Source organism: Nyctereutes procyonoides, unplaced genomic scaffold, assembly GCF_905146905.1.
Source record: "Nyctereutes procyonoides isolate TBG_1078 unplaced genomic scaffold, NYPRO_anot_genome, whole genome shotgun sequence".
Lineage (NCBI taxonomy): Eukaryota > Metazoa > Chordata > Mammalia > Carnivora > Canidae > Nyctereutes > Nyctereutes procyonoides.
In genome coordinates this window covers 49,590,272-49,605,892 of record NW_026575126.1, presented here as the reverse complement: position 1 = coordinate 49,605,892, position 15,621 = coordinate 49,590,272, and the positions used below count along the sequence as shown (strand labels likewise).

General features: G+C 43.1%; 1 protein-coding gene across 6 annotated transcripts in view; it reads left to right on the top strand.

Annotated features, from left to right (window-relative positions):
* The first annotated feature begins 4,348 nt into the window (after window positions 1–4,348).
* Window positions 4,349–15,621, top strand: part of MARF1 (meiosis regulator and mRNA stability factor 1) — a 40,838-nt gene continuing 29,565 nt past the window's right edge. For 5 of the 6 annotated variants that reach the window (XM_055340359.1, XM_055340358.1, XM_055340360.1 and 2 more), the window contains exons 1-7: window positions 4,349–4,422; window positions 7,997–8,198; window positions 10,340–11,047; window positions 11,809–11,983; window positions 12,895–13,121; window positions 14,581–14,698; window positions 15,257–15,429. In XM_055340359.1, coding sequence (XP_055196334.1) covers window positions 8,055–8,198; window positions 10,340–11,047; window positions 11,809–11,983; window positions 12,895–13,121; window positions 14,581–14,698; window positions 15,257–15,429 — 1,545 coding nt within the window. In that variant the 5' untranslated portion in view covers window positions 4,349–4,422; window positions 7,997–8,054. The remainder of the gene's footprint in view (window positions 4,423–7,996; window positions 8,199–10,339; window positions 11,048–11,808; window positions 11,984–12,894; window positions 13,122–14,580; window positions 14,699–15,256; window positions 15,430–15,621) is intronic. The other variant, XM_055340361.1, reaches the window with a different exon arrangement.

The following is a 15,621-nucleotide window of genomic DNA, read 5'->3' as shown; positions in this document are numbered from 1 at the left end:
GCTCCATGTGGCCTTTAGCCCATAATAAAGATTTCAGCATCGTTATCTTCTTCAAAGGCAGCAGACTTCGCGTCTAAGACTTTGGCTCCGAGCCTGGCTTTGAACTCTAGCTCTGCTCCTACTAGCTGGTTGATCTTGGCAAGTGACTTAAACTCTCGGTGACAGTGTCCTCTTCTATAAAAGGGGGGCTCCTGGGCAGCCCGGGGGGTGGGGGGCTCAGCGGTTTGGCCTCTGCCTTCGGCCCGGGGCGTGATCCGGGAGAACCGGGTTCGACTCCTGCCTGCATCGGGCTCCCTGCATGGAGCCTGCTTCTCCCAATGCCTGTGTATCTGCCTCTCTGTGTCTCTCATGAATAAGTGGATTAAATCTAAATAAAATAAAAAAATAAAATAAAATAATAAATAAAATAAAATAGGGGCTCCTAATAGGATTATGCAGAGACAAGATTTGGAATCTGTGAAACATCTAGGGTAGTGCCTGGCACACAGTTAAAGAAAATTGATATAACTGTTAAGTGACCATGATTTCTTCATTGGTTATGTATGTCAGGCACAAGTTAACCTTTTTTTTTTTTTTAAAGATTTTATTTATCCATGAGAAACACAGGCATATAGGCAGAGGCAGAAGCAGGCTCCTCGCAGGGACCCCAATGATGACATCCTAAGCCGAACGAAGTTAGATGCTCAACCAACAGGCTACCCAGGTGCCCCCACAAGGCTGACTTCTTAAATGTGGGTTTTCTTATTCGTAACAGCAATCCCAACTGTTCATCAACAAATATTTATTTGAGCACTCGGGCTTATGACACAACAAATGTCAAACAAAATGCCAGTCCTCAAAAGGCTTATGCGACTAAGAAAGCAAGACACTACACCAGCAAACAGAAAGTAATTTCAGGTGCAAGGTCATTTGAGAGAAAAGAGCTGGAAGGGGTAACTTTAGATGGTGAGGGAAGGCTGCTCTAAGGAGGTGACAACAGAGCTGAGACCCAGATGAAAATGACAGAAAAGCACTTTAATTGCTCTCATTTTATTAAGATTTTATTTATTCATGACAGACATAGAGCGAGAGAGAGGCAGAGACACAGGCAGAGGGAGAAGCAGGCTCCATGCAGGGAGCCCAATGTGGGACTCAATCCCTCGTCTCCAGGATCAGGCTCTGGACCAAAGGTGGCCTAAACCACCGGGCCACCAGGGCTGCCCTATTGCTCTCATTTTAAAGTTGAGAAAACAAAGGTGCAGGAAATTAAATGCGTTGCCCAAGGAGTCCCAATTAGCAATAACAAATCAGGCTTCAAACCTGGGTCTGTTGGACTCCTACACCAGCCCTCTTCAGCACTACCCTAGAGGCAAAGAGATTTTTAGCTATTTTGAGGCCTCCTGCCACAATCTTTAGAATCCTTCCTGCCTCTCTGCCTTGGTTAAGAATGGCCTTTTTCTAATTTGACTTTGTTTTGACTCCTCAAGTTCCTAAAGAAACTCAGAGACCCAAAAGGGAACCTCACTACCTGTACCAACAGAGTTAAGGAAAGTACCAACATGTCTTTCAGGAAATTTCCATCCCGGTCACAAACACTAATAAAATCATTCACACCCTCTCGACATTTTTCCTCTGATGCTCTCTTTCATCCTCAGAATTTTGACTCTCACCACTCCCCCGTGAGGTCTCTGGGAAGGGAGTAATCATTCCCAGTTTACAAATAAACAGAAACACAAATTGATGAGTTACCAGTTCTGCCTCAATGGCATTGATCAAGTCGCTTAGTTTCCAATTTCCTTCATTTTCCATAAAGACAAGAGGGAGTGCATTGAAATGATGAAAGTCCTCTTGAGGAATAGTTTAGGGGAAAGGGTTTGTTATTGGGTAAAACCTTTGCAATAAAAGGAAAATTCAGTGTACTTTAAAACTTTTTCCTTCTTCTATTCAGTGTTTTCCTTGTAGCTTTTAGATACAAATTAGCAGAGAGCTCAGTTTCTCTTGCTTTCGTCCTTCCATTACAATTTATTATTTCGGAACACTAAACCGAGCATAGGCGGAAGGGAAGTTGCTGGGGGAGAAACCCCATTAGTGGTAGCTAAGTTAATTTAAGAGGTGGAATGAATGTAAAGTGGCCTCTTAAGCAGCACAAAAATAAAACATCCTGGTTTCATAAATGTGAGGATTATAATTTGGACATAGAAAAACCAAAAGTTACTCTCTGGTAAAAGAGTCTGGCCAGCAAAGAAATAAGAATAAGATTAACAGAGACTATATTTAAGAAAATAACCCCTAGGAAAAATACGAAAGCACTCTTTCACAAGTATCAAATTGCTTTCACTTCATAATTGCTTTCAAGGGCTGGTGCAAACCAGAAAACAGCTGGTTTTCTACAGAAAACACTAAAACTGCATTTCCTTAAAAATTGTGATTCAGACTTTTCATTAACTTTTCATGTAGTAGGATTGAGTCCACTTTACTTAGGGAGTTTAACCTGTTGAGATCAGGGACAGCTCTGGACTTGGAAGAATGCCAAGCAAAGTCAAACAAAATGTGTCTGTTCTGTATTATTTTGTGACCACCACCAACTTTTTTAAAAAGGCAATTTAAAATCCAGTCACTTTGTTTCCTTTTTGTATTTTTTTAGTTGCTTGGGTCTGTGTTCAGAGATACTCAACCAGAATAAAAAAGAAAAAACTCCTCTAAAGAGAAGCATATTTGTATATTTGTTTGGTACTTTGGGAGAAAGAAAGGGGAAGGAAAAAAAAAAAAAACGTAGACACTGGGTTGTTTTTTCATCTGTTCTAATTCCCACTTGGAAAATAATACCCACACACAGACACAATGAGGATTTACTTAGCAGTAATAAATACCTAAGCAGGCAGATGATGTGTGTGCTTGTCATCTGCTTTCTGGAAAATGAAAATCAAGCACAAAGGGTGCTTCAGCTACGTGTTTGATCTTGCCCTCCACAATAGGACTATACAAGGATGCCTACAGGGATGTATCAGCTTCCCCTGAAATCACCCCCCGCCCGCCCCCCCCCAACAAAATCCAAATTGTTTAATGAAATTGCCTCATCCTGCAGGGGGTAAAAAAAAAAAAATCCCATTTGGCCATTTCGACTTATTCTTCTGCAAAATGAATCTGTTTCCCAGCAAACTTCAGAAATGAACTTGTAGGTCGGATTGAGCTTGCACGTCTTAAATACATCTCGATTTAGATGCGGGTTTTGTTTTTCTCAATAGCCACAGGAAGTAGGGAGCGGTTGGCAGTTTCGGAAGCGACCGTCTCATGCTTAGGCTTTTTTTTTTTTTTTTTTTTTTTTAATGACTTCAGGTAAAAGACCGTGAAGCACCAACCCTCCCTTCCCCCCCAAAAAAAAACCCCAACCATGCATGTCACATCCACCCACCGAAAACACAAGCCCTTACAGGCTTCGCAGGGCTTCCCCCCACCCCATCCCTGAAAAGTTTGCATGCACTTGCAGCGGGCTCTGGACTACAGGGTTTTTAAAAATGACGCTTTCTAACTGAAAACACGAGGACCCCTTAATGGGACGGGGGCCAGTGTGCAGCACACAGCCTGGGCACACACCTCACTTGTTTGCCCCCTGGGTCACCCTCTTGCAAGAAGCGGCCCCACCGGGACCTCGCGGGAAGCCCCGCGGGCGGTTATTTTTCTCTCCACTCGCCACTAGGTTGCAGTAGAAGAAGGACGCTGCGCAAATTATGCATCCCTTAATTAAAAAAAAAAAAAAAAAAGAGAGAGAGAGCCATCACGTGACCAGAGGGAACCAGGGAGAGCGGAGCTCGCGCGCGCGCACCAGCGAGAGCGCCAAAACCCTCGCGTTTTTCATCAAAATCCTGTTTAAATCGCCTTCCCTCCAAAGACCCAAAGAGCTCAATCGTATCAAAATCCCGATTGGCAGGTTTTTTTCCAACCCCCACCCCCCCGCCCGGCTCCACCTCGCAAGCCCTCTCATTCTCCGCTTATCAGGTTCCTTTCCACTCCACCACGATAAGCCAGGGAGAAGGCCTCCCTAAGCAGGGGGTTTTGGCCCCAAAAAGCCGGGGTCTCCCCCTGGGAAGGTCCCTATTTAGGGGTTTATCGGGAGGGGACTGAGCCTGACGAGGCTGCAGGGCCGCGAGGCCCCGCCCCCCCCGGGGTTCCCAGCACGCCCCGCGCGGGGAGGACGCGGCGGCGGGGGCGGGGTGGAGGAAGGGGCGGGGCCACGGCGGGCGGGCGGGCGGGCGCGGCGGGGGGGGGGAGAGAGAAGGGCGTCGGTTTTGCGACAGGGGCGGTGCGGTGCGGAAGCGGAAGTGGAGGGTGCGCTTGGCGGCGGCGGCGGGAGCTGCGGAGTCGGGAATCAAAACAAAGGGCCTGGGGGGGCGGGGGGAAGGCGGCGGGGCCGGAATGTGAGCGGAGGTGGAGCCGGCGGCTGAGGTGAGTTGGCTGGCACCGCTGGGGACTGGTTCCTGATGGGCTTACTGCTCTGGGGCCACCGGCTGGAGGCGGGACAGCGTCCCCCCCCTTTCCCCTGCTCTTTGCTGGCGGGGGTGGGGGAGGTTGTCTGCTCCGGGGGGAAGGACTGGGACCCCCCAGACAGGCCCCCACCGTGGGTTTGTGTTGTCACCCTTTCAGGTCGGTTCACGACTGTCACTGCCGCGCCGCTGCTGCTCTTTGGGGGTGTTTGGCTGCCCGCCCGCACCTGTCTCCCTGTTCCCTGGGGGGCTTCCAGGTGTGGAGAGCGCCTTTCCGGAGCAGCGTGCACAGTTGGAAGGTTAAGAAGGGAAGAAAGGGGTGAATGTATTTCAGCCCCCCCCCCCCTTGAGCGTTCTTGCACTCCCCTCAGACGGTTCAGCACTCCCTAGGGTATAGTCTCTGGCTTGACAGGTAGTGTCGAGTTGCCTTAGGGCTTGAGCCACTCCCACTACTAATTGTAACGCTACGCCTCCATACGCGTTTTAGTTTCCCAAGTAGTTTTTTTTTTTTTTTTTTCTGGCATTACCAAGAGCTTACCAGTCACCTTTGTATCTTCTGGACTTCCCCCACTCCCCCTCTCCCCCCGAGCTGGAAATACAGTTTTGCATGTTGGGAAATCAAGACCTAAAGGATCTTCCTAGACATTTCTTGAACCCTTGACTCGTTCAGCAATCGTTGAGACGGTGCTAGGCACTTGGCAGGTGCAGGAAGTGGAGCAATGAATGAGAAAACGTGGTGTCTGCTTGTCTGCTGCCATGGAGTTTATGTTCAAGTCGGGGAGGCATAATTTAAAAAAAAAAACAATTTCAGTAAGAAGAGCTAGGAAACAAAAAGTAAGGGGACTGTGTCGTGTGGGGGTCGAAGACTAACTTGTGTTAAGAGGAGGCCGCTTCTAGATTTTATACTTCGTCTCGTTAAATCCCTACAACAGGCCTATGAGGATGCTACGGTTATAATCAGGCCCATTTTACGCATAGGATCTGAGGTTCAGAGAGGTTGCGAACTCTCTAAAAGCTGCCTGGATAGGGAGCAGCAAAATTGGGGACTAATATACAGGCGGACATCAGAAGGCTGAGCTCTCAAGCACTAATTGTTCAAAGACTCCCACTCAAATCAACAAAAAACTTGTTTTGACTACCTGAGTTACTTAGTGGCATTCCCAGGAATGGGAAATTTTCTGGGTGCAGGCCACTTAAAAGCTATTACATTTTTTTAAAGATTTATTTATTTATTCATGATAGACATAGAGAGGCAGAGACACAGGCAGAGGGAGAAGCAGGCTCCATGCCGGGAGCCCGACACGGGACTCGATCCCAGGACTCTAGGATTGCGCCGTGGGCCGAAGGCAGGTGCTAAACCGCTAAGCCACCCAGGGATCCCCAAAGCTAATACATTTGTACTTTTGATTGTGTTGAGCAATAAATACAGAAGGCAGGCGCCTTGGTGTGATGGAAAGAAAGAGGTGGACAAGCCTGGCTCTGCCCCCTTTCTAATTCTGTGATCTTGGCCAAGTTACAAAACCTAATTAAACTTGTGTTTACTCCTAGGTAAAATGTAGCTCACTTCTCCCTTGTCTAGCTCACCCTTGTATAGCTCAGGCTCGGGTTTCCTGCTCCTGCTTTACTGTGGGGGGAAAATAATTACACAAATGAATCTTATTGTCTGGTTGTTTTCATCATTGTATCTCTTGTGCCAAGCACAGGCCTGCTATATAGTAGATACTAAATAAATAGTTGTTGAATGAGGAAACAATGTTAAATAAAAATGGTTTGTGATCTGTATTGTACTCTGCCTCTTAACTCACTTTCAGGATTGGTCTTGAAGAAATTTGAAAGAGCATGTTGAAGTTGCATATTGTGAACATCACAGGTTCCCATGATCCAGAGAGGAGATGGTTTGGGGTTACGAGATCTGTGTTCAGTAGGAAGAACAACTCATAATTTATTGTAGTTGTGGAGGTACACTCCATCTCTCCCTCCAGATTAACTCTTTTAGTAGTAGGTAAATAGTTACTATATTTATCTCTTCACTTAACAGTAATTACTTAGTATATACTATGTTGCAAACCCTGTACTTGGCGCAAGCTCTACATTGGTGAAGACAGATGCTGGGGTCATTTATCTAATTTTTCCCCCTTCCTAATGCTGTAGAGGGGAAGAACTTAGCCACACTCTGCAGAGGAAGAGACTGAAACTTAATATAAGTTTTTTTTAGCTTCCACATAAGGGCCAAATAGTAAATATTTTAGGCTTTGTGGGCCATGCAGTCTCTTGCAAATACTCAACTCTGTAGCTGTAGTGCAAAAATAGCCACAGACAGTATTTAAACAAAGTTATGTATTTAAAATAGAGACACCAAAAGTTGAATTTCATATAATTTTGGGTTACAAGATGTGATTCTTTTGATTCCCCCCCCCCAAGAATTAAAAAGTATAAAATACCTTCTTAGTTTGAAGGTCTTTAAAATACAAGCAAAGGGCTGGTTTTGGCTGGCAGGCTATATGTGATTGGTTCTATATTTTAGATAGAATACTCATCTCTCCCTTCACCATGCTACGTAGATATTAAAATCTCTTGAGAAGAGCATCTTTTCAGAGAGAGGGACTTAAAAGAAATTGCTTTCTTTATGTCCAGTTGAAATTTCTGATAAATCGATAACCTTAAAATGGCCACTGCAGGTAAGAATAGGCAGTTGTTTGGTATGATGGCAAAGACTTGGAAATGAGGTTCAGTTGTCCTTACCATTGGCAGTCTGCCTCCATGCCCACTGGCTGTTATTGATTTGATCTGCTTTTATTGTACTGTTTAAGACTTGTAAGAATGCGGTTGGTTGCACTGGGGTAGATACAGCACATCTGTGACTGGAGATTTCTCGATTAGATTTTTGGTGGTATATCTGATTGTATTTTTGTAATAAGTAAATGAAGAAATTGGTTCCATTTGTTCTGTAGCAAAATCAAATTCAGAGTCCAAAGAGTTCACTTAGTTTGGACCTTCCATAGTCACATCAATGACACAGTGGGATAGGTTACTATTAAGTCAATTTCACAATCTTATGTAGTTGGTAATGAAGACATGTAGCTGTTCTTTTACTAAAATTATGTACTCTTTTGGTTAACTTTTTGACCTTTACCAGTAGAGTCTTTAGGGAGAGGTGGCTGAGAAGAATTAAGAAAAACTATAGAAAAGGCCTGCTCAGGGCTAAATGGGTTGGCATTTGGCTAGAATTCTACCTTTATTCCTTACTCTTTGACTTAATGGGAGCCATTATACCGTAAATAATGTTGTTCCATAAGTACAGTTGCGGTTTCACTTTTTAAAATTTATTTGAGAGAGAGTGGCAGAGGGAGAGGGAGAAGCAGGCTCCCCGCTGAGCAGGGAGCACAACGTGATGTGGGACTCTCCATCTCTCCATCCCAGGATCCTGAGATTGTGATCCGAGCCGACAGCCACCCAGGTGCCCCTGCAATCTTCCATTTTAATAATGAAATTTGTACTTAGGCAAATAAATAACATTGCAGTCTCCTTCTTAACAGGGTGGAAGAATGAAAGAAAAGAAAGATGAAAGAATGTTGAACCACTTTGTATGGCTGTATGATGGAAGGAAGCGGAACTGAGGACTCCTGCAGTAGAACACCTGGATGGCTGCAACAAAATAATGATGCTAAGCCATGGCTTTGGAAATTCTCTAATTGCTTTTCTCGTCCTGAGCAGACATTGCCACTTAGTCCCCAAACGGTAACTATGCGCAAGACTGAGGACACAGCAAACTCCTTATGCAAATAGATGAGCGGTCCATTTGGTCTGGGGCAGTCTCTCTCCCTGGAGTCTGTACTAAGTTTTATCTCGTATCCAGCCTATTCCTCCTTGTAGCACATGGTTATAATTCCTGACTCAAGGAGAGCCTAAATTTTTTAACTCCTGTATTCCTATTCTAAGTATTGTAGGTGCTTTAAATATTTAATGTTAAAATTTGGGGATGATTTGTTTCTTATCAAAAGCCACAGATGCCAGAGATAAAATCCAAATTATAGAGTCAAATCAGAGGAAAGTATAAAATAGATTTTATTTCACTCTAGCCTTCTGAGATTTGAGTCTCAAAATTAAAGCGAGATTAATAGGACTTTATTGGCAGTCTTTCTATTCAAGATTTCTCTTGAATATTTAAACATGTCTGTAACTTCCTTTGCTTTTTCATAGTGATTTTGACTTTTTTCTGATTCCATTTCATGCCCCATATTACCACTTTTTTTTTTTTTTGCTATTGCACTTGGAATTTAAATGGGTCTTTACTGTAAATTTACATAAGGGTATTAGTAACTTTTTAAAAACTCAAATTCCATATCTTCTCTAGGTTTTCATTATATACTTAACTTTTTTCTTTTTCTTTTTTTTTTTCATGGCATCAGTAATTGAGGTCATTTCTTTTAGGGACATTTGGCAACAGGGTTGGCAGCTTAGGCAGGGCTTCTGGGCTGGAGGATCTGACCCTTGTGGAGTCACATGGTACAGGATTGTGCTCTCAGCTTTACAGATCCAGAAACCTGATTTTATCAGTGGCACCCAGAATGGAGTAAATTCAGGGGGACCAACTCATAATAACCCTGATCATGAGAGCCAGGTGTCTATAAATCACAATGCCAGTAGATGAATTTCCAGCCTTAACTGTAATTACAAAGAGGGCAGAACACACTGCTTGTTGGCAGTCAGTCAATTACTGTCACCTCCCTTTTAGGAAATGTCCAAGTGAAAAATCCAGATTTCTCCTAAATGAGTGTACTCTCCCAGATGAGTGTAGAACCACAGCCAAAGGAGTGAAATCATAGCAGTCATATGGCCCTTTCTGTGCTCTGAGAGAAGAGCATGTCGCTCTCACTATATCAGGACATCCTCTTTCTCTTAATAGTTCCTGCAGTGAGCCAGTAAGGGCTACTGATTAGCTGGATCTCCTTTAAGAGGCAGGTACTCTGCTGAGTGCTTTACATGCACTATCTCATTTCCTCCTTCTAACAACTGCGGGAGGTATATCCTATTGTTCCCAATTGAAGGCGGAAGAAACTAAAGTATAGACAGGTTGTGTAACTTACCCAACGCCCTCAGTTACTGAGCGCATTCAGACCCAAGTCTCTGCCACTGTGCTATGCTATAACCTTGTAAATATTCTGGCCTCCTGTGTCTATGTTAGAGGTGAATGACAAACTCTTTCTCTGGAACCTTGTTCCCAAATAATTTTCTAATTACTCTTAATCTTGTCCCTGGCTATAAAGTCATTGTTGGCATTATGGCTTTAGGTCATGATACCCTGGAACTTGCTTAATGTCATCAGCTACACATTTGAAACCTCCAAGGGTGGGCCACTTGGACAGATAGCTAATCTCATCTTTAATGTTTGGAATCCTCTGGAGGACCTTCCTAAACCCTTGATGGTCTGACTGCAGGAACCATTAAGTATTTTCCTCAAAGTACATGGCTTGGAAGCCATCTTTATTGAATGCTGTTGGTGACTGTTGTTTTCATGCCACCTGTTTTGTTTTTAGAAGACCCTAGGAGGCAAGGGGAAGTTATCGAAGGGAAGTCCCTGGGGCACAGATGGTTAACTTGCCCTGCTGAACATGGAAGCAGAACCCACCCCCAGTCACCTAAAATTCAGCAAGGACAGACACGGTCTTGATTTTAGTTGTCTGTTTCAGTGTTCACCTCCTGCAGACCTCTCTGAAGAATACCCCTGGTTTCAGCTGCCATTCCATATTGTTTGGTTATGGTGGAGTAATGTGAACAAGATTGAACACTATTTTCATTTTGGGATTGCAGTAGGATGTGAGTAACCAAAAGTCACTGGCCTCATAACATTAACTTGCGTTTTGATCTTCTCTTCCCAGAAAGATTACATGGAGAACAAGAAAGTTGCTGTGGAATTAAAGGATGTGCCATCTCCCCTTCATGCTGGCTCTAAACTCTTTCCAGCAGTCCCACTTCCAGATATTCATTCTCTTCAGCAACCTAAAATACAGCTTTCACCTGTCCCCAAAGTAAGCTGCTGTGCTCATTGCCCTAATGAACCCTCCACTTCACCAATGCATTTTGGTGGTGGTGGTGGTGGTGGTGGCGGCGGCGGCGGCAGTAGTGGAGGTACTGGTAGCTTGATTCACCCAGGCGCACTGTTAGACTCGCAGAGCACCAGGACCATCACGTGTCAGGTAGGGTCAGGGTTTGCTTTCCAGTCTGCGTCTTCACTCCAGAATGCCTCAGCTAGGAGCAGTTTGGCCGGCATTGCAAGTGACTTTCCCAGCATGTGTCTAGAAAGTAATCTGTCTTCCTGCAAACACCTGCCCTGTTGTGGAAAGCTTCATTTCCAATCATGTCATGGTAATGTGCACAAGCTGCATCAGTTCCCAGCTCTCCAGGGCTGCACCTCTGCTGGCTATTTCCCCTGTTCTGATTTCACAAGCGGGGCTCCAGGGCATTTGGAAGAGCACATGTCACAGTCGGAGCTAACGCCTCACTTGTGCACCAATTCTTTGCACCTAAATGTGGTACCTCCGGTTTGTTTAAAGGGCTCACTTTACTGCGAAGACTGTCTAAACAAGGTGTGTATCTTTTTATTTGTTCTGTTGGGTGCAGCTGATGTTTGAGGAATGACTTTTTTTTTTAAAAAGTAGATCTTGAAAAATCTTTATTGTGCATGGGGTTGAAGATTCTTCTGTGAGGTAGCTTTCACCCCATCAGTGCAGCTTCTTTTGGTCCTGAAAGAAGCAAAGGGTAAAAATGGAAGGGCCATTCAAAAAAGTGCAGAGTCATCATTTATGTAGTTGATGCTTTTAGAGGCTCTTGTAATAAATCTGTTTCTTGTAAACCCTAGTTTGGCAATGCTTCGTGTTCTGTTCTGTCTTTAAAGGCTAGAGCACAATTGCAGTTTCTCATAACTTAATACTCACCTTATACGTGGACCCATTTGTGTAATGTAGGTCACGCCGTGTTGTTCTTTTGTAATAATTTGAGGGTCTTGGAACTTGGCCTCAATCACATGAGTATTCAAGCAAAGATCTCAATCACTTCCGCGTAGAGTGTTCAGGGTCGCCTTTGCAGTATACACGTGCCCTAGATTGTAAAGGTCTGATCATGTGAATATCTTCCTAGATCATTTCAAGTCACTTCTTGAAGTGAGTTTATGAACTGATGGCTAATAGTTCTAGGAATGCCCTGAAGTACTGAAAATACATTCCACCAGAGGTTAACAGGTGGAAAGAAGAAACACTTAGACTGTATTTTCAGTTGTTGTTTTTAACTCTAGGTTCTGAAATGATGTATCTGAAACCTCCTCCTCTTTTTAAAAAAATTTTTAAAACAGCCGGCAAGAAATAGTATAATTGATGCTGCTAAAGTCTGGCCAAATATACCACCTCCAAATACTCAAACTGCACCTGTTACTATTCCTCTGTGTAATGGCTGTGGAACCAAAGGAACAGGGAAGGAGACCACGTTGTTATTGGCGACCAGTCTAGGCAAAGCTTCTTCGAAATTTGGTAAATGACAGTATGGTATAAAATGTGCATATTTAAGTAGTTTGCAGTATCTGATACTAACACCGCATTTAATCGCCTTGAAAAGATTCCTTGTGGTTCTAAAGCTACTGTGTATATGAGTCTTCATTTCTACCTCTTGGTAAAAATCTTCTTATTCTCACAGACCAACAAGTCGTTTGTCTTTTATGTTGAGCTGCGCCTATTTGAGACCAGACGCTGTGTATAGAAAAATAGGGAGTATATTAGGAGAAGTAAGCGCTAGAGGGGACTCTTTATCTACACAGGTTCATAAATAATCATGCTTGTTAATTGTGTACTCTATAGAAATACTTAGTATTTAGAAAGATTTTATAATGTTTGATGAAAAATAGTAAGTGAAAACCTATTGTCATTTCCCCCAAAACTAGCTAATGTGGTATTTTATCTTTCGAAAACCTTTTTTAAAATATTAAGTCAGATGTTAATGCAGTGTTACATTTTTTTTTTAATCAAGGACAGTAACAACTTTACACTTTGTCACCTCTTCATTGCTCTTCCATACTGAGTGGGTAGACAAGCATGAGCAGACATAACAATCAGGTCGCAGAGCTGCAGTGTCCATTCACCTCAGAGAAGCGTAATGATCAGCCTGAGAATGGCTCGTGCTTTGCAATGGATTTATTGTGGGCTTGAAGTAACTTGACCTTTAGATTTGTTCTCTCCTGAAAAATAGGAATAATGGCTTAGAAATACTATTGCAACTTGCAGTTGTGCTATTAGGTCAACCAGTGAGGTTGGTATCCTTAAACTTAACATCAATCAGTAATTTCATTTTTCTGCCAGTAAAAATGATAGGTAGCTACCTATGATTTTATTTTAGTTTGCCATTTTTTTTTCACTATATGTGATTGAAAGTGTTAACATTTCCTAAGGGTCACCAGAAGTTGCACTAACCGGACAGGTGCTGGAAAACTTACCCCCCATTGGAGTTTTTTGGGATATTGAAAACTGTTCAGTTCCCTCTGGCCGCTCAGCTACTGCTGTTGTACAGAGAATCCGTGAGAAGTTTTTTAAAGGCCACAGAGAAGCAGAATTCATCTGTGTGTGCGACATTAGTAAAGAAAACAAAGAAGTTATCCAAGAGCTGAATAATTGCCAGGTAAAAAAAAGAAAATTATTATGGTAGAAGAATAACCACATGGGTTTTTTTTTCCTAAAGAATTTTAATTTAGAGTTAGTTTAATATGTATTTCTGTCAAGTTTGCAAATAGAGGAAATTAGCAAAAAATTATTTCTAAAGTGCTAGAAATCATTTAATCATATCTGATGTTTCAATAATCTACTTATATGTGATTATTGCTCTGCTAGTATGATGGTTATGTCTATTGTTTCTTTTGACTTCCATGACTGCCCTATGGAAAGGGCTCATAGAATTTATTTGAAATAGACAAATTCAGTTGAGGCACCAAGATGTTAACCAACTTTTTATTTATTTATTTATTTTTAAATGTACCTTTTTTGTTTTTTATTTTTTTAAAGATTTTTATTTATTTATGAAAGACAGTGAGAGAGAGAGAGGCACAGACACAGGCAGAGGGAGAAGCAGGCTCCACACAGGGAGCCGGACGTGGGACTTGATCCAGGGTCTCCAGGATCAGGCCCTGGGCTGAAGGTGGCGCTAAACCACTGAACCACCAGGGCTGCCCTTAACCAACTTTTTAGTTCACATGGCCGATGAACTAGGATTTACTTATTTTTTTAAGACTTTATTTATTCATGAGAGATGCAGAGGGAGAGGCAGGCTCCCTGCAGGGCTCGATCCCAGGACCCAGGGATCATGACCTGAGCCAAAGGTGGACACTCCACCACTGAGCCACCAGGTGCCCTGGATGAGCTAGGATTTAAATCCAGATGGTCTGGCTGCAGTCTGTTATCTTAAACCAGAACTAGAATCCAGTTCTTTTGACTCTTGGACAAGTAATTCTATTGATATGCTATATTGCTGCCTAAAATTCTGTATTCATGCTCCTTAAAAAAAACTAATAAATTCTATTGTGTATTGCATGTAGTTGAAGTACCTCTCAAACCCTTTCCTTGCTCTGGCGACTGCTATGTAAGCCTCATGGCTTTAACAGAAATAAACACGTTTTAACTCTTGGGGTGGGGGGGACACAGAAGCCTCCCCTGTCCCACCACCTGACCCCAGACCCAAAAGCCACAGGCAATGTATGGTGGAGACAAATGACATCAAATACAGTGCTAAGTCATACCTTCATCATATACCAATCTCTGCTACTTCCCCAGCTGTTGGCAGAAGCTGTTAGAGCTAATTTACCTACTTCAGATTTCACTTCCTTTTCTGCCTGTTCTCTGAAGAGGGGATGGATAAAGTACAAAAGCAGAAGATCAGAGAGGCAAGCAGGCATAATAATGGATCCAGTTCATTTATACAGAGAGACAAATTTGAAGTTACTGAGATCCACTTATAATTTTCTTCCATTCCTAAGTGGCAGTAATGTGTCTTTCCTTGGGGACCATCTGTTAAGATGTGGGCAGAACGCATAGTCGTTTTCTGACCTCAGCTCTCGCTTGTTTGTCCTTACTCTATATTAACACAGGTAACTGTTGCCCACATCAATGCTACTGCAAAGAATGCGGCTGACGATAAGCTCCGCCAGAGTCTCCGAAGGTTTGCAAACACGCACACTGCTCCAGCCACAGTGGTTCTTGTGTCAAGTAAGTGCAGAAGCATCTGCTAATTTCAGCAAAACCCACTATATGGGAATAGAGAAGCCGGAACACATTAAAGTAAAATATGCCCCCAGAGAGGCTGAAACACACAGGACATACTTAACGCTTATGTCTGAGAGCTGTTTAGAGAAGAAGTGGAGTCTATTTGGGTTTTCTGTATTTTCTCCTTAGAACTTGAGTACAGGTTCTTGTGGAGCCAGTTAAAGAAAATGTATTTTTATTTATTTATTTTTACCCTGGTCCCAGTATTGCTAATTGTAAAAACCTAAGAAGAATTAGTTCCAAAGTTGATGCTCCCTAATAAAATGTCAATATTTGCTCTTTTTTATTACGGGAAATAACATGTGTCTTGGAATTCAATGTAAATATGTGGTAAAATTGTCCTGTTAGTGTTAATTTGTCCCACAAGAAGGGGATGGGAGGTGGTAAGCTACTCTGGATATGGTCTAGCCATCCCTCTTTTCTCAATATGTGTCAGTGGAGTTGTATGTCTCTGTCCTTCTAATGTTTGGGGGTGGGGGTGGGCTGTACCTTTTCTTTCAGCTGATGTCAATTTTGCATTGGAACTGAGTGACCTGAGACACAGGCATGGTTTCCATATAATTTTGGTCCATAAAAACCAAGCGTCAGAAGCCCTGCTACATCATGCTAACGAGCTGATCAGATTTGAAGAGTTCATTTCCGACTTGCCCCCCAGGTTACCACTAAAAATGCCAGTAAGTGGGTTTGCATTCTTTTTTGCTGTATTCTGACGCTACATTATGGAGACTAAAGACCACCTGTAATAGGGGTCACCAAGTGAGGCCGTTCTTTGCAGGAGGCTGGCCAGAGGTTTTTGTTTTGTTTTGTTTTGTTTTTTTAAGAGTTTATTTATTCATGAGAGACACACGGAGAGAGGCAGAGACACA